Source organism: Gracilinanus agilis, chromosome 3, assembly GCF_016433145.1.
Source record: "Gracilinanus agilis isolate LMUSP501 chromosome 3, AgileGrace, whole genome shotgun sequence".
NCBI classification, from domain to species: Eukaryota; Metazoa; Chordata; class Mammalia; order Didelphimorphia; family Didelphidae; genus Gracilinanus; species Gracilinanus agilis.
Genome location: NC_058132.1, coordinates 22,553,468 through 22,573,015, shown reverse-complemented (window position 1 = coordinate 22,573,015; position 19,548 = coordinate 22,553,468). Strand labels below are relative to the sequence as shown.

Genomic DNA, 19,548 nt, shown 5'->3' with positions numbered 1-19,548 from the left:
TATCTTAAAATCAATGCTAAGTATGTGTTCCAAGACAGAAGAGTGGTAAGTACTAAGCAATTGGGGGTAAAGTGACTTGTCCAGGGTCACACATCCAGGAAGTGTCTGAGGTCACATTGGAACCCAGGACCTCCTATCTCCAGACCTCTGGCTCTCTGTCCATGAACCCCATAGTCTTGCACACGATCTGTTGGAAGGCTGAGTAATTCTGGGCAGGAGCTGCTGGGTGATTGCTCAGGTCTTCCTCTAGTGAAGTGAACTCAAGGCTCCTCTCCATCTTCTCTTTGAACCCGTCTTCTCAAGGGCAAACCCCAAAGTGTAGTGGCAATATATGACATCCCTAGTATTTTGAGTCAGTACCGGAACAAGGCAGAAAGGGGAATTTACAGCCAGCCAGTTGGGAGGATTCACATTGTGGCCAGGAGAAGCACGAGGAGAGGCTTCCCCTGAGACTGCCCAGATTCACTCCTGACACTTCTAGGAGTTTCAATAGTCAATTGTTTTTTTCTGAAGTTTCCTGATTCTGGGTATATCTGTGGCTCAGAAGTTATCACGACAACCGGCTTCTTTGTGTTGGATGGAGATCTCTGGGGCCTTCTCAGCAAGATATTAAGTAGCCTTTATGGAGCACTTTAGGTTTGGCATCTCAATTAATCCTCACAACAACCCTGAGAGGTAGTGCTCTTCACATCCACATCTGAAACGTACCCTCCGAGGTTAAGTGACCCATCCAAGGTCACCCTCCTGCAGCAAATGCTGATAAGGAATTTGAATTCAAGTTTTCTGTCCTGATTCAATGCTCTGTCACTGTCCCACTTTGCTGTTTCTGGATATCTGCCAAAATAAAAGCTCTGGCCCCTAGTTGCTCTTTTTGGTGGCATGAGCCCCTTGGGGAGTCTGGTGAAGCCTCTGAACCCCTTTTCAGAATGATGTTTTTGGAGGCAGCTGGGTGGCTCAGTGGATTGAGAACCAGGCCCAGGGACTAGAGGTCCTGGGTTCAAATTTGGCCTCAGACACTTCCCTGCTGTGTGACCCTGGACAAGTCACTTCACCCCCATTGCCTACCCTTACTGCTCTTCTGCCTTGGAGCCAATACAGAGTATTGATTCTAAGATAAAAAGTGAAAGTTAAAAAAAAAGAATTTTTTTTCATATTTATAATTGGAGGAAATGCTAAATTTCAGTAAGAGGTTAAAGCAAAGAAACATTTTTTTCCCTATCGAAGTTCATGAACCCCTAAAAAGCAATACTCTTTGGGGGTTGACAACCTTGTTTTATGAAACCCTGAACTGACCCTCGTCCCTGACAATCTGTCCTCAAGAACCCCCCGACTGAGCCCTAAACCCTTTAAACCTCCCTTGATCGTCCTAGACAGAACGAACAGATAATTAAGCCTTTAAGCAACCCTTTGGCCTTCTTAGTTTCTCCTTTTGCACGTAGGCTGCCCCCAGGTACCCTGAGATTGTGACTAGTACATCATTGCCAAGATGGTGGCAGGCCTACGCCTTCCCCCTCTCAGCATTTCTCTCAGCACGTGGCCTTGCTTCGTAGTTCACTGGAAATCCCACCGATTTGTGTCTGGCCAGATAAATCTTCCTACCTCGATTAAAGACCCTGATTAGAACTGCTCTGCTAGTGTGTCCTTTTTTTTTTCCCCCAGACTTACAGGGTCCATAAACTCCAGGTGAAAAACCCTGTAAATCTACAAGAAACTTTCCCTGTGGGTCTCCCCTCCCCCCAAGGACTAGCATCCTCCTGTCCTAACTGCCTTGCATTGAACTGTGGTTGTTGTGGAGCAGCCACCCGATTTGGGGTGTTCCTGGCAAAGATCCTGGAGGGGGTTGCCATTTCCTTCTCCCGTTCATTTTACAGATGGGAAAACTGAGGCCAACAGCGTTAAGGCCAGGCTCATTCAGCAGAGAAGTGTCCCTCCAGCTCTGAAATCAAGAAGAGTCTTCCTGCCTCCGGGCTCTGCGCCTCAGCCCTCTGTGGGAGGGAATAGACACTATTTTCCATCCGTTTCTACACGTGAGTTAGAGAGCTGCTCTCTGTGGGCAACAGCAGTTCCTGAGTATGTGTTGATCGAGGGCCCTTCAGCTTTTACCGGCTTCCTCTCTTTGTGTCATCTCTGTGTGTCTGGCAGAATCCTGGGGGTCGGCTCCAGGTATGCAGGGAGCCCAGAGAGCCCAGCAGCCTTTCCTTGTTATTTATATTTATTTATTTTAACCCTCATCTTCCATCTTGGAGTCAATACTGTGTATTGGCTCCAAGGCAGAAGAGTGGTAAGGGTGGGCAATGGGGGTCAAGTGACTTGCCCAAGGTCACCCAGCTGGGAAGTGTCTGAAACCAGATTTGAACCCAGGACCTCCCCTCTCTAGGCCTGACTCTCCATCCACTGAGCTACCCAGCTGCCCTCGTTATTTATATTTAAAGTCAAACTAAGGCTTATTGATTTTTCCTCTGAAGGGAAAGAGTAAAGGAACATCTTGGGTTTTTGTTTTATTTCCTTTTTACATGCATGTGTGTCCCTGAATAAAAAGGAAGCAGCTTTTCTTTTCCTTCCTCCCTCATCTAGTTGGGGCAGGGGTACTAGTAGGACACGTGAAAGAATTTATTTAATGGGATAGTGAAAACAACCCAGCAGAGGGGATTCTCTTAGAAGAACCCCTACCTGACCCTGGACAAAAGAAAAATCCAAAAGCATTTACATCATTGAAACACATCTAACTGCAGAGCAAAAGGTCTTGTTGTCCAAAATTATATATATATATATGTATGTATGTATGTATCCCCCCCCCCCAGGCAATGGGGGTGAAGTGACTTGCCCAGGGTCACCCAGCTAGGAAGTGTCTGAAGTCAGATTTGAACCCAGGACCTCCTGCCTCTGGGCCTGGCTCTCAATCCACTGAGCCACCCAGCTGCCCCCTTCTTGCCCAAGATTATAAAAAGGAAAAAACAGGCAGACCCAGAGACAGGAGGTCCTGGGTTCAAATCTGATTTCAGATAGTTCCTAACTAGAAACTTAATATTTATTGAGGGACAGCTAAGTAGCCCTGTAGATAGAGAACCAGGCCTAGAAGCAAGAGGTCCTGGTTCAAATTTGACCTCAGACACTTCCTAGCTGGGTGACCCTGGATCAGTCACTTAGCCCCCATTGCCTCACCCTTACTGTTCTTCTGCCTTAGAACCAATATACAGTATTACTTCTAAAATATAAGGTAAGGGTTTTTTTTAAAAAAAAGAAAAGAAAAAACAAGGCCCCAGAAATGAGAAGAGAAATAGCAGTGACAGGGTCTCTCAGGAGCAATAATGAATGAAGGGGGAAGGAAGAGGGCTAAGGATCTCAAAGATAAGATCTTATTTTCCCCAGAGCCCAAGATCCTAGCCCCAACTTGTCTCTAGGTGCTCCTTTAATCGTCTTTTCCTGCCAATTTTAGAAGTGGAATAACTACTCTTTCCGTTGATGAAGTAAACACATACTAATTGACTAACTGAAGCCTAGTGTGGATGGAAATTGTGTTTTAATTCAGAAGCAGGAGCTAGCAAAGAGCTTCTGCTTTTAAGACTAAACCTTGGGGGCTCAGTAGATCAAATAGCCAGACAAAGATGGAGGTCCTGGATTCAAATCTATGTGACCCTGGACAACTCACTTAACCCCCATTGCCTAGCCCTTACCATTGCCTAGCCCTTACCACTCTTCTGCTATAAAACTAATACAAAGTATTGATAGTAAGAGGAAGGTAAGGGTTTAAAAAAAAATACTAAACCTTTGGGGCAGCTAAGGTAGCACAGTGGATTGAGAGCCAGGCTTGGAGTCAGGAGGATCTGGGTTCAAATATGATCTCAGACACATTTTAGCTGTGTGACCCTGAGTAAGTCACTTAACCCTGTCTGCACAGCCCTTGCCCTTCTGTCTTAGAATTGTTACCAGGACAGAAAATAAGGATTGAGAAAAAAAAAAAAGACCACACCTTTCATTGGAAAATGAATTTGAATGTCAGCAGTTTATCAACCCAAGTTTAATTAGATCCCCAAACTAAAGTCTGTATATTGTGTTCAACTTGAATCTTGGGAAATGGTTTGGCTTTTGATCACCAAAAGAGAATTTTAAATATTAACATTCCTGCTTGTGGTTCATTTGGGTTTGAACAACTCTCTCCTACAAAGTGCCTTCAGCTAAAGAAAAGACTCTCTAACGGCACGAATAATAGACACAGTGTCAAAAGTTTGGGGGAGATACTTTTAGGCAGGGTGGCCTGTCTTTAGTCATTCAAATTACAGTGTATTATCTGATGCCCAATTACTTTGTCTAAGGTGGCCCTAGTTTAAACAGCTGGAATATCTGATTACAATTTTATAGACCTTGGCTTCGTTCTTATCAAAGACACCAGTTTTTCCAGAGTTCCTGATCTCTCAGAGCACAGAAGGCCCAAAATGTGTATGTAATGTTAAACAATGAAAAATTAAATTAAAAGTCAAACAACAGGATACATGGAGGCATGTGATCTTTATTGCTTTTGGAGAAGGATTTTTTATTCCCCCAGAACCTGGAATCCTAACCCCAGTTATTCACATTCCTCTTATGCTGACTTTGTGACCCTGGACAATTCACTTAACCTCTGTCTGCCTCCATTTCCTCATCTGTCAAATGAGCTGGAAAAAGAAATGGCAAACCACTCCAGTATCTTTGCCAAGAAAATCCCAAATGAGGTCATGAAGAGTTGGGCACATCTGAAAAATGACTTAACAACAACAAACTGTGAAGATAGAATGAACTCTCCCTTTGTCTATTTTTAGTTAATCAAATCAAAAACTTAAAGTACCCCTACATAGTGGCTAGCTAACCATTAGGTAAGAGAGCTCACAAGTCACTTATTAGTGCACACCCCCAAAGACCACAAGGACTGGCCCCCTTGGGCAGTGCTAGGCAAATTGGGAAACTGCAATTGGTTCCTGTGAAGAGGGGGAGAGAAAGGAAATGATGTGGAAAAAAGGGGAATAAAAGAAGAGACCAACATGGTCTGGGGTCTTTCCTTGCTTGTTTTTTGGAGAGACTGGTTCCTTGGAGACCATTCCTTTCTTGGCTTTTGGAGAGACTCTTCCTTTGGATTCTGCCTTGGTGAGTAGAGCTGAAGAGGCATGTTTTTCCTTGGAGTCATTTTGTGTTGGCGGAACTCTGGCTAAAGACACCACCTGGATTTCTGGCAGAAGATACCACTGGGACTTCCATGTGGAGATCAGGGCTTGAGGGAGTCCCTGCAGGGGGCTGAGCCAGACTTCACCAGAGCAGCACTTAGGGCAGTAGGCTAGATAAGGCTCTGTCTCTTTCCTACATTTCCCACTTTCAATATCTCTACGTTGTTGTAAATAAAAGCTGCTAACAGTCATTTTTACTTAGGGGCTAATATTTTATAAACGGCAACCACTTTTATTACTCTCATACTGAGTCAAAATCCAATTTAAATTTTACAAAACAAAATAAGAGGGTTGTACCAAAGGCCCCAAATCCATGCTCAACTTACAATTATATATATGTGTACATAAATACAGAGATACTTTCAAAGAAAAAGGTCCCTTTTCATCCAATACAGTGGAATAGCTAATAGTTCCATAGAACTTTAGAGCCAACAAATTGTCTTGGCAGCTTTCTCTCATTTGGCACTTACAATAAGAAAGACTAATATGGTTCCCATTTTACACACAAAGAAACTGGTTCCACAGTTGATAAAAGGCAAATTCTTACTGGAACCCAGTTCTCTTGGCTCCAAACCTGAGATAAGAAATAAGTCTATTTCTGCTTATCTCCACCCTTGAACCTTTGGTCTAAATTCCACCAGGGACTCTCCCATGGAGAAGATACTCCCTTTAGCATTCTTGAGTCTTGAGAACAGGAAGCTGATTTTTCATATTGTGGAAAATTAATATTAGTCTGTCCCCCATTTTGGAGCCCAAAACAACTTTTAACTTTAAAGTTAAAAAAAAAAATCTTAGCACTGAACTCCAATGTTATGGGTAGTATCTTCTCTTCTCTTGATTACCATGTGAGGAAAGGCTGTGTGGCCATTCTAAAGACAGCTTGCATCCCAAAGACCCTCCTCTTGTCTGGACTGAGGTTGGGGAAAAGGGATGTCATGAAGAGCATAAATTGGCAGAGGGGAGAGGAAGTTGCTCTCTTTCCTTGGAACCACAGACTGAGGAGGTGCCCAACCTGGCTCTGGGCTGGCACAGCCAGCTCACTGAGAAGGCAGCTAAGATTGCAGCTGGCCACATGTGGATTGTGACTTTTCTTTCTCTGGTCTGTTTTTTATTATTCAATAAATAATTATAAAATTAAAATACAGTCTCCAGAGTATTGTAATCATAACAAAATCTAAAGATTAAGGTCTGTTACAACAAGGGAGGAACCTTCAAAACCATCTTGTCCAGCCCATTCATTTTAAAGATAGAGGAGGAAATTGGTCATCTTTGGGAAATCACAAGACTATTCAATGACAGAGTGAAAACTAGAACCGGATCTTGGCTCCACAACTGGTCTTTGTTCTCCTTTTTATATGTGCACTTGTTAAGGGTACAAAGAAGGGAGGGAGACAAAAAGGAGAGACTAAAGAAGTCAAAAAAGTCTTGAGAGAAGCTCTCCCTTTGGGATGGAGGCTGCTTCTCTGGCTAGTCTTCCATATTTCTCTCTTCTCTCTCTCTCTCTCTCTCTCTCTCTCTCTCTCTCTCTCTCTCGCTCTCGCTCTTCACAGTGTAGTGAAACATGGGATATTGATGGCTTTGCTATATACATGTGCTGAATATGAATATGTTCTCCTGAAGGCAATCCATTTCCTAACCCTAATCAATTTAGGTTCCCAAGGTAATAGGTAGCTCTTCATGGCAGGAAGGAGCCTAGGACTTCCTTATTTCCTACCAATTTTTCTTAGTGTAATTATCCAATCGGTCCCATTCATATTACTTAAATATTATTTTAATAATATAATTAAATACTAACTACTCCCCCACCCAGGCACTTTGTGATGCTTTATTATGGGGGAATCATCCTGGATTTAGTGCTAAAAGAGACCTTAAAGGGCATCTAGTCCAACCCTTTCATTTTATAGATGAAGAAATTAAAGCCCAAAGAGTCTAAATAATTTACATGAGATGCTATAAGTAATAAGAAGTAGAAATGGGGTGAGGCGGGAGCAGCTGGGTGGCTCAATGGATTGAGAGTCAGGTCCAGAGATGAGAGTTTTGGGGTTCAAATCTGGCCTCAGACACTTCTTAGCTGTGTGACCCTGGGCAAGTCATTTAACCCCCATTGTCTAGCTTTTACTCTTCTTCTGCCTTGGAACCAATACCCAGTATTGGTTCTAAGAGGGAAGGTAAGGGTTTAAAAAAATAAAATAGAAATAGAAAAGCTCTTTTCACACTTTTTCTTTTGTCTGTTGTTTTCCTTCCTTCCTTCCTTCCTTTTTTTTTTTTTTTTTTTTTTTTTAATTATTCCCACTCCCTCCCCTTTCCCTTCTATCATTTCTTTGGTCCAGTTCTATTAAGTCTATTTTTCTGTTCATACCAGTGGCATGAGCATGGTAGGGAGATGGCATGGGCATTGTACAGAGATGCCATGGACACTGTACCCCTTAACTCAGGCAAACTGTAAATGAGGAAGTTCCCTTGCTCCTTTCTGTCCTTGTGACTCTAAGCCAAGAACATCTGATAGTGTCTATAAGACCCTGAGATTACTATCATCCTAGGATGTCCTTTAGGTTGAGATGGACAAAGAGATGCACCTCCAGGCTACACCTTGATACCATCAGGCTGTATCTCAGGCATCTATCTGTTCCCTAAATCATGCGGTTCTCTAGGCAGATCCCACACCCCACCCGAATACCTAAGTGCTTACCACTCTAGAGTCACGTCCACACTGCGGCATAACCTCATGTACTCACTGCAGTAAAGGGTGTAGAAACCACAGAACTGGGGCATTCTGGGAGCAACCAACTCATGCTGTCTTGCTGGCCATTAATCCTATCTTACTAATAAATCTCTCTTTACTTTTAAGCTAAGTTTCGGAGTCTTGCATTCTTCCCAAACCCAGGGGTTCACCATTGTACCCCACAACACCCGGTTGTAACCCCATAACACCATTACTGCATAGTCTTTGGTTACATGCTTGTATTGGAAAAAACATTGCATGGCTGCTGGGTGGAGACTCTACTTTGCTTCTTGCTCTCCTTTTTTCCCCACTCTAGGAAATCAGAGAGACACACAAAAATAGACTAATGATAAAGTTTTCTCCAGGAGCTTTAAGTCTTCCAGGCTGTCACTGTGTGTGAGCCTGGATGTTACTGCCCAGTGCAGCCTGAGGAAGGAAAGATCATCTTGGGCAGCTTTGGAATTCCTTAAATACAATGTGCTTGGAAGACATGGGAGCCAACCTGCCCCTGCTGGCCTCTTGTCATAGGCAATGGTATCCTGGGTAGGAGGCAGCAGGAAGAAGAGAGGGAGCTACATCTTTATTAGCCCTTCCCCAGAACCAGAGGCAGGACCAGTGATGGGGCTGTCTTCATGATGCTGTCTCAGGCTGAAACCCAAGAGCTCTGGGGAGGAAATGAATTGATTTAATCTGAACTCAGCACAGTGAAAAGGTAAAGGGAGTCTGTGTTGTGTTGTTTTTCAAATAAACCTGGATGTGGAAACTTGTTACACTATGCTCAAATGATCATTTCTGGAGATTTGTGGAGGGCAGAACAACTCCCTTTAAACATGTTCCACTTAAAGCTAGTAAACTGGCAGGAATCAACCTACTTTAAACAGGCCACTCATTTGCATGGTGGGTAGGTTCGGCTTTGAGTCTGAAATTCAGGTACATTTTGTTTAAATATTAAATTATGTGTGTCAACTGGGTTTTTTTTTTTTTTTGGGAACCCCAATTCTGCCCCTGTCCCCTGAGAACTCACCCTGAGGGAAGTCCCGGACTCCACCTTTTCAGACTGAACAATAGACCTTAAGGTACTTAATGTACTTAACATTTTTTTAATTTTTCTTTAGAATATTTTTCCATGGTTACATGATTAAGGTCCCAGAGGGGGAAGTGGGGGGTGGGACTAGTTGATCTAATCAAATGTTAAGTACCCTTTTGTTCTGGTAGTTTCTCCAGTGGTATCAGAGTCCTCTCCCAGATAGCCCAGTCCTAGGCTGGCTCTTTCCCTTTTGTATCCTTTGTAAAGCATCAGCCTCTCCCTGATAATCCTGTCTTGGACTTCTCATTTCCTTGTAGTCATGGTAATGCCAATCAATCATACTTTCTGTCCTCAGTTCCCCAAATGGTATATAAGTTCCTCAAGTTCTATTGTTCTTCAGAGAATCATCCAGCAGGGTGGTCCTCTCAGAGATACTATTCCCGGAGTTCCAAGGTTTTGACTTTGTGTAGTTTTTGGCACTTGGCTCTGATCGCAGCCGATTACATTGGACCTATCTCTTTCCTTGGTTTTTCTGACAACTTTAGTAGTTCTGTTATTTCCAAGTTGACAACCTAAAGACTCAAAGTGAAACTAGACTGGGTTTGCTCCAATTAATTCTGTAACTGAGCTTCAACACTTTCACTGAACTCTTCCTTCCTTCCTTCCTTCATCCTCCCTCCCTCTTTTTTTCCCCTCCTTCCTCCCTCCCTCCCTTGTTTGCTTAGAGATGAAAGCATAATCAAGACCTCTGAGTCATAGTGAGAGAAATCTACAACTTCTTTTACAATTCAGTTTCTCTCTCAGATGATTGTACTAATAATTATCCTTTAATCACTTTTTTGAAGAGTTTGGAAAAAGATATCACAGAAACGCATTTTTAAAAATATCCTCATTTTTGCTCTGTTGAGAAGCTTGTGCCATCAAGTTTGAGATTGGGCTTAAAGTTTATTGCTGAAATTCACATTAGCATAGTTTAGTGGGGGATTTATTATTTTAAACCTTTACCCTCCACCTTAGAATTAATACTGTGTATTGGTTCCAAAGCAGATGATCGGTAAGAGCTAGGCTATTGGGGTTAAGTGACTCTGCATAGGGTCACATAGCTAGAAAGTATCTGAGACCAGATTTGAACCTATGCCCTTCCATAAACTACTGAGCCACCTCACTATTCCTGGGGGATTTAATTTCAAAAAGATTTGGTTGAAAATCATATCTATGATATTTTAGAAACTGTTTAGAAATGACTTGCTACATATTGAGAAATTTGAAAGACCAGAGATAAGTAGTGAAGTAATTTTTTTCTTTTTAAGAATGCTCACAACATCTGGCTTAGATGATTAAAATGAAAACCTGGAAATTAAGTCTGAAACATCTCATTGCCTTTGCTTCACTTTTTCTTGACTATGTCTCTGTTTATACTCTTATTTTATCATAGAGTTCAAATTATTACTATTATTATTATTTTGGAGGATAAAATGAACAGAACGACATCAAAAGCAAATATATGAATGGATTTTCCTCTTGAATTTTTCCATTTCAGGACCCCACCCATTCAGGTGAGTTCCTGGGGCTGCTGACAATAGGTAAAATTCAAAAGTACAATTTATGGAGAAGTAGTAAAGACCAATGGATAAAGGATCAGCCTTGGAGTCAGTAAGACCTGGATTCGAGTTCTACCTCTAATATAGAATGGCTATGTATTCCTGAGCAAATTACTTAATTGCTTGGCATCCCTGGGCAGTTCTCTAAGACTCGTGTGAATAAATATCTAGGGGATCTCCAACCCAGTCAAATCCTGGAAAGACTCAACATAGGAATCACAGAGTCAATTGTCTGGGCTGCCAGCAGGACTGCTGAAAAGTCACAATTGAAGTGAAATTGAAAGGGATCAATCGAAGGATCCAGGGGAGGAACTTGGATGAGGCTTGAAAAGCCAGGGTGAGAAACTGGGTCACTCTCTTGGCTTTGTGTCTCTCTATCATCTCACACTCTCTCAAGTCATCCTGGTGGCTCTTATCTTGCTTGTAATCTCTAGGTAGCACTGAGGGTGTGGAGGGAACTTCTTTGGACTTGAATCCAGGATCTAATGTTAGAAAGGCTAGAAACCTTATTTTTCTTTCTTTCTCTTTACTGGTAAACACTTAGAAATTTAGCATAAAGTCTGGAAGATTAATTTTTATTTCTAAAAGACTGTAGGTTGCTGACTACTTGTCTATAAACATTGGGAGAAAGATCCTCACCAAGAGTCCCCTAGACTTAGTACACTATCCATGGAGCAAGCATCCTGTTTGAGGAAATCATAGACCTTTTGATGCATTAAAGTATGGTTAGCAAAGTGCCTTACACATCCTAAGGCTGTGGTGGCAAACCTATGGCACATGTGCCAGAGGGAGCACTCAGAATTCTCTCTGTGGGCACTCCCACCATCACCCCAGCACAGAGTTTGGAGTTCCAAGAGTTCCTTACTAGAAACCCAGGAGGGATGTGGGGCAGGGCTGCTCCCCTCCCCCTCTTCACCAGTGCCTGAGGACATCACCTACTCTTCTAAAAGGTTCACCATCACTGACCTAGGGGGCTGAACAAATGGTTTATTTTTAAAATTTCATTTATTTATTTATTTTCTTATTTTTTAAAGCTATTTTCCCATGTTTACATGATTCGTTTTCTTTCCTTCTCCTTTTCCCTCCCCCCTCCCAGATCTGACAAGCAAATCCACTGGGTTGTACAAATGCTGTCACTTGATATCTATTTTCATATTATTCATTTTTGCTATAGAGTGATTTTTTTTTAAGGCCTAAACCCCAAGCCACATCCCTATATATACATGTGATAAGTGATGCCATATGTTTTGCTTTTGCATTTCTACTCCCATAGTTCTTTCTCTCAATGTGGATAGCATTCTTTCCCATAAGTCATTCAGGAGTGTCCCAGCTTATAGTCCATTACAATGGATTTTCCCACAGTGTTTTACTTTCAGTATACAATATCCTCCTGGTTCTGCTCACTTCACTCTGCATCATGAACAAATGTTTTCTTTTTTCTTTTTCTTTTGAATATTTTCCCATAGTTACATATTTCATGTTCTTTCCCTCCCCTAACCCCACCCCCATTCCCCCCCTGGCCGATGCACAATTCCACTGGGTTTCACATGTATCATTGATCAGGACCTAATTCCATATTACTGATAGTTGGACTAGAGTTATCGTTTAGTGTCTACATCCCCAATAATATCCCCATCAGTCTATGTGTTCAAGCAGTTGTTTTTCTTCTGTGTTTCTGCTCCCACAGTTCTTCCTCTGAATGTGGCTACTTTTCTTTCTCATAAGTCCCTCAGCCTTGCTCTGGATCCTTACATTGCTACTAGTATAACAGTATAAAGTTATGTTAGATTATACCACAGTGTATTAGTCTCTGTGTATCAGGTTTTCCTGGATCTGCTCCTTTCCCTCTGCATCAGTTCCTGGAAGTCATTCCAAAGAACCAAATGTTTTCTGAATCAATGAATGCGCAATTGTCAGGAGAATTCCTCATGCTTCATCTTCACATCCCATTTAGACATCCAGCCATCTATCTCCTAGGCCATCTTACCATCTGTCTGCCATGCTGCTTTGCTTCTTCCCACCTGGATGAGAGCCTTCCACAGTAGATCATGGACCTCAAGAATCCATGCTCCTAGTCTGAGGTGAAGTTAACCCCCTCATCTTCATTGCTTCTATCCTAGCATCTAACCCTAGCTGGATGATCCTGGGCAAATGACTTATCCTTTGTATGCCTCAGTTCCCTCAACTGTAAAATGAGGATCACAATAGCACCTTCCTCATTGGGTTGTTGTAAGGAACAAATGAGATAGTATTTTTAAAACACAATACTGTGCTTGGTACATAGTAGACAATTAATAAATGCTCATTCCTTCCCAACCACCCCTTCCTTCTTCCTTTAAGCATCAGCTCAAATCTCACCTCTTTTCTGGAGACCTTTCCTGGACTTACCTACTTCCCTTCTCCCTATCTCTTCTTCCTATGTACTTTCCCTATGAAATTACATTTTATACTTTACGTATCTTGAATGTACAAGGGTTTTTTTCCCCTCCCTTACCAAATGTGAGTTCTCTGAAGGTAAGGACTTTGTTTTTGCTTCTTTTTATCCTTGGGGCTTGGCATAGTGCCTGGCACATAATAGATACTTAATAAATGTTTGCAGACCAATTGACTAACTGAACTGCTAATATGATGGGTATGAAGTATGAATTTTTTTTCCCATAGAGTCCTTTTGAGAGAAAAATAATATTTCTGCTCTACAATGATAAGGAGGGTTCAGGGACATTAGCAAATACTTGATAATGAGCTCAGGAGGAAGAGATATGTCATGGAGGTCATGGTCAGAGCAAGAAGGATGAGATCTTCTCTTTGGGATGGATTAATCCAGTGATGGGCAAACTTTTTAAAGAGGGGGCCAAAGGAAAGGAAATGCTCATCTGTTAGTCTGTTTCTAAGGCAACTCTTTCAAAATTTCATTGTATTGTATCCTATTCATTGTATTTGTCAGATTAGGAATAATGTTGGGTGGGCCAGACAGAACATTTCAGGGGGCTGAATCTGGCCCATGGGCCATAGTTTGCCCATCACTGGATTAATCAATAAGAAGCATTTATTAAGCAGTTACTATGTGTGGATCAGGCACATGGATGGAGTTTATTGATTGATAACAATGAAAAATAAATTTTTAAAAGTTTTTAATTGATTAATTAATTTAGAATATTTTTCCATGGTTACATGATTCATGTTCTTTCCCTCCCCCCTCCCAGAGCTAAGGAGCAATTCCACTGGGTTTTACATGTATCAAAAAATAAATATTTTAAACATTTATTTTGCCTTAATTTTCTCCAACAAGGAGAATAATTTGGGAATTTAAAAGAGTAAACTATAAATGTTTAATGGGGAGTTGAAGGTCAGCATAAATAAGGAGAGAGTAAAAGACAACTAAGTTGATTTTCTAATAAATTCAACCTATATAACATGGATCTTAAATTACTGAAAGAACTTATCAAAAAATTTGTGAACTGCTGTGTGAAGTAAATTATTTAGGGGACTTGGATCTTATGCCTCAGTGGTGAGGCATAAGAGTCACAGAATCATGTGGTGGGGCCTAAGAGTCAGAGTCATGTGCTGTGTCTGATAGCCAGATGCTTGGGTTCTCTTTTATTGTGGGCTTCCGGAGTGTCAACATGCCAGAGTCAGCTCAATGTCGCCACCAAGGAAGAAGCTAGTGGAATTTCAAAGGTTAGCTCTGGAAGGAGAGTGGTCTTTTTTGCTTGCCTTCAAACAAATGCTTTCTGCAGCTGCTTGAAGGGTTTCAATTATAACAAATCATGAAGATGTTAAAGATGTATTCAAAAGCTTACTCTAATGAGCAAAGTGCTCATGGACCAGACTTAGGAATATATTTCTTTCTTTCTTTTTAAATTTTTATTTAATTTATTAATTTATAACATTTCTCCATTGGTTATAGGATTCATGTTCTATCCCTCCCCTCTTCCCACTCTAAATTTTTAGGAATTTGGGGATAAAAGAAATGGATAAACAAATGGATAAAACTAGCCGCATTGACAAAAAACCAATTTAGGGGCAGTCCCCTATTGGTATAATGGTGTACAATTAGAACAATATATACAACTCAATTTCCACTCCCCATAGTTCAATCAACTGCACCCCAAAGTTCAAATTTGGTCTTCATGGTACAGTGAAGGCTTTTCAGACATCTTCATGGTGTCTTCACCAAACAGGTTCATCGTCTAGATTCTGGGGAGATGGCAAGATCCTTATCCTGAAATTATTCTCAAAAGAATTTAAACTTTACATTGTAGATTACAAAACATACATTTTCTTCTAAGATTTATACAATTCCCCGTGAAATTACTCCTAAAAGAGTTAAATATACACATATTTTTACATTATCGAATTTTAAAAAACTTAACAGATACCCCCTAAGGTAAATCTTTCTTTTCTTTCTTTTTTTTTTTTTTTAAACCCTTGTACTTCGGTGTATTGTCTCATAGGTGGAAGATTGGTAAGGGTGGGCAATGGGGGTCAAGTGACTTGCCCAGGGTCACACAGCTGGGAAGTGGCTGAGGCCGGGTTTGAACCTAGGACCTCCTGTCTCTAGGCCTGACTCTCACTCCACTGAGCTACCCAGCTGCCCCTCCTAAGGTAAATCTTAAACACACCTTTTTTCTTAAAAAGGGTACCTCAGGTCAGCTAAGGATGGCAAAATACAAAGAATAGAATTCAAGAAAAAAGAAGAAAAAATTAACTATTACGATTAAAAATAATTAAAACTGATATAAATATAGAAATTAGTATTTTAATTAAAGCCATGCTGATAGAGATAAATCATTAGACCACGCGCTTGTAAGAATTTAAAACTGCCACTTCAGCCATAATTACCTCCCCTCTCATCCTGCGCCCAGTAGCTAAAGAGCTAAAGAGCTAAAAAGGCTTTACTTTCAGATTTCCTCTCATTTTAAACTGTTCTCTGTGTGGTGACGCAGACGTCCCCATGCCCAAAGAACCAGAACCGGAAACCTGTTGGACCACGGGAAATGTAGTCTGATAGTTCCCACGTGTCCATAGAAAATATATATACTTTTAGATGGCATCTCCCAAATTTCACTTTTACACCACCCCTTCCCAATACACAATTCCACTGAGTTTTACTTGTGTCATTGATCAGGACCAATTTCCATGTTATTGATATTTGCATTAGGGTGTTCATTTTGAGTCAATATCCGTAATTTTTATGGATATTTTTCTAATATTCTACATGACTGATTTCTGAGTCCTTAAATTGGAGGGTACTTAAATTTTGTGGAACTTAGAAATCAAGCAGTCTGGAAGGCTGGCAAGCAATTTCAATAGCTTCTTTGTAATGTCAAAGACATCCACTCAACATCTGAATGAGATGATGCCAGTGTGCTGGAGGAAGAAGGACTTTCAAGTGAGCTTCTTGTCTGGGCACTGGCTATACCATTGTCTTGGTAACTGGTTTCTTTCTCTTGTAACTGATGGCCAATATTATGCTAATATTTCAGTCATGCCACCTGTTTGATTGACATCCCACAACCCCCACTGCTACTTTCCTTAATAAAGGCAGTTCAGGGGGTGGCTGGGTAGCTTAGTGGATTGAGAGCCTGGCCCAGAGATGGGAACTCCTAGGTTCAGATCTGGCCTCAGACACTCCCCAGCTGTATGACCCTGGGCGAGTCACTTAAGCTCCATTGCTTAGCTCTTACCTCTCTTCTGCCTTAGAACCAATAGTATTGGTCAGCAGGGAAGAACTTAAATTCTGCTTATGTTTAATGAGTTAGTTCTCTCATTAGCAAAGCTCTAAGAGATGAGTTTATAGGCATTTAAAAAAAGAAAGCAGTCCATTAGGATTCGCTTTATTATAGGTTGCTAAGCAAAGAGAACCAGGAAACTTCTGTGAACAAAGAAAACCCTCATAATTTTCTTGGTGGACAAGGTGGAAAAGGTAGGTATTTCAGTAGGATAAAGTACCAGGCCTGGAGTTAGGAAAACCTGAGTTCAAATCTGACCTCGGATACTTACTTGTTATGTGACTTTGAGCAAATCTTTTAACCCTATTTGCTTCAGTTCTTCATCTGTAAAATGAGCTAGAGAAGGAAATAGTGACCCACTCCAATGACTTTGCTAAGAAAACCCTAAAAGGGGTCATGAAGAATTGGATTCCACTGAAACAACTGAACATCAACAAATTATTAACCCATTCCTCAACTGGAAAGCTTTCCTTGTTAGGAAACTTGCCCCCATTAGAGCCCCAAATGGCCTCTTTGCTCCCCACATTGTGTTGAGTCTGTCTCCTCCTTCTGCAGCTGGGACCTCAGCAGGGCTGTGCCCCTCTGCCCCAGTGTGTCCCTTCAGAAAAGTTTGGGTCACTTTATCTTGGTCTTTCTTTTAGAAAATGGAGGTAATACAGGTGTGCTCCCTCTAGGGTCCTTGCCTACAGTAGGATCTTCTCTCAAACAATATTGGGAAACTCAGGATGAAAAGGCCTCCAGATGGTCCCAGGCACCAAGACAGTCAATCTTCAGGCTCCTGGGCAGTACCTAGGTTAGACTTGAGTTCTGCTGCACCCAACTGGTAAGGAAGTATCAGTGATTATTCCTGCCCCCAAATAATGTTCCCCTTGACTCATCGACTTTAATTTTTAAATTTTTAATTCTTTACTAAGCATTAGTTCTAAGGTTGTAAGGGCTAGGCAATTGGATTTAAGTGACTTGCACAGGGTCACACAGCTAGAAAGTATATAAGGCCATACTTGAACTGAAGCCCTCCCTACTCTAGATCTAGCTTTCTATCCACCAAGCTACTGTAAGAAGGGAATTTAGATATTTATTTAAGGTATGGTCTCCAGGAATCAATCGGATTAGCTTGATTCCATATTAAAAATAGAAGATGAGCCAATTCCATTTACACACTACCTAGCTGTCCCATATATAGACATTTTTTAAAATAACCTTTACCTGTCTTAGAACCAATACTAAGTATTGATTCCAAGGTAGAAAAGCAATAATGGCTATGCAATGAGGATTAATTGATTTGCTCAGGGTCACACAAGTGTCTGAGGCCAGATTTTAATTCAGGGTTTCTCATGTCCAGGCCTGGCTCTCTATCTACTGAGCCTTCTAGCTACCCCTACCCTAATATTCTAGAACCAGAGGATAAAATAGAAATTGGAAGAATCCACCAAACATATCATGGAAGATATCCCAAAATGAAAACTCCCAGGAATATATAGCAAAATTCTAGAACTCTCAAAGAAGAAAGAAAATACTTCAAGTAGCCAAGCCAAAGAAGGAAAAAAAGAAAGAGCACAATGCAAATGTCACAGGCTCACAGTCAGGATAATACAAGATTTAGCAGCTTCTACATTAAAGGATTGGAGAGCCTGGAATGATATTCCAGAGAGCAAAGGAGTTAGGATTGCGACCAAGAATCACCTAACCAGAGAAACTGAGTATAATCCTTCAGGAGAAGAAATGGGCATTCAGTGAAATAGAGTATTTTCAAGCATGCCTGGTTCAGAGAAAGGAGAGAGAGAGAGAGAGAGAGAGAGAGAGAGAGAGAGGGAGGGAGAGTGGAGAGAGAGAGAGAGAGAGAGAGAGAGGGAAGGGGAGAGGGGGAGAGAGAGAGAGAAGAATGAAATAGAAAATTTGACTCTCAAGTACAAGACTCAAGCTGAAAAAGGGAAACATAAAAGAGAAATGATAAAAGATTAAATAAAGTTACACTGTTTATATCTCTACACGGGAAGACAATACTTCTAAGACTTAGGAACTTTGTCATTATTAGGGCAGTTAGAAGGAGTGTCCATCAGTAGGAGGCAAAGTTGTGAGTTGAGTATGATGGAGTGTAATCTAAAAAAAATGAAAAGGTGAGAAAGAAGAATGCACTGATAGAAGGGTTAGGAGAGAAATAGCATGGGTTAAATAATCTCACATAAAAGAGGCACAAAAGGGTTTTTACAGTGGAGGAGGCAATGGAGGAATTTGGGAGAGATTTGAACCTTACTCTCATCAGAACTGGCTCAAAGAGGGAAGAATATACTCATTTAGGTGTAGAAATCTATCTTATCATACTGAAAAATAGAAGGGGAAGAGGATGAGAGAAGGTGGGGTGGTGGGTCATTGCTTAGATAAGGAAATCACCCATAAACATTGCTGAGAAGGCCATTGGTTGACTCACCTTACTCTGAAATGGATAAAAGTTCATTTTCAAGATCTTAAAAAAACAAAACCTAGGGGGCAGCTGGGTAGCTCAGTGGAGTGAGAGTCAGGCCTAGAGACAGGAGGTCCTAGGTTCAAACCTGGCCTCAGCCACTTCCCAGCTGTGTGACCCTGGGCAAGTCACTTGACTCCCATTGCCCACCCTTACCACCCTTCCACCTATGAGACAATACACGGAAGTTAAGGGTCTAAAAAAAAAAAAGTTTAAAACAAAACAAAACAAAACAAAAAACCCTAAAAGATCCCACTCCAGTTTGATTGCTTCGGGTATTGAGTATTTGGGGTTTTTGAAATGTCAGAAAAGTTTGTTGTAGGAAGATTGTTTTGTTTCATAATAGAATACTTAGCTAGAACTTGTTTTTATTACAATCTGGTTTTGTTTTAAGTCATTTATATTACTTTAACCTTTTTCCTCCAATTAATATTGTGTTTCCATTGCCTGGTTTACAGACTTTGGTAACCTGTGTTCTGCTTTTAGCGTTTGTATTATTATTAAAAAAAAATTTTTTTTTAAACCCTTAGTTTCTGTGTATTGGCTCCTTGGTGGAAGAGTGGTAAAGGGTGGGCAATGAGGGTCAAGTGACTTGCCCAGGGTCACACAGCTGGGAAGTGTCTGAGGCCAGATCTGAACCTAGGACTTCCCATCTCTAGGCCTGACTCTCAATCCACTGAGTTACCCAGCTGCCCCCTGTTGTACCTTTTTTGAGAATTTGGTTGTAGTTTTAACAGCCTGAAAAATCATGGTACATTTTGCTTACTTCCCATTGTTACATCAGTGGCAAGTGATGCTTTTTTTTTTTTT

At 41.1% G+C, this 19,548-nt stretch overlaps 1 protein-coding gene across 1 annotated transcript in view; it reads left to right on the top strand.

Moving 5' to 3' along the window:
- Positions 1 to 19,548, top strand: part of LOC123240851 — a 64,579-nt gene that overhangs the window by 29,185 nt on the left and 15,846 nt on the right. The window contains exon 8 of the mRNA XM_044668564.1: positions 10,485 to 10,500. Coding sequence (XP_044524499.1) covers positions 10,485 to 10,500 — 16 coding nt within the window. The remainder of the gene's footprint in view (positions 1 to 10,484; positions 10,501 to 19,548) is intronic.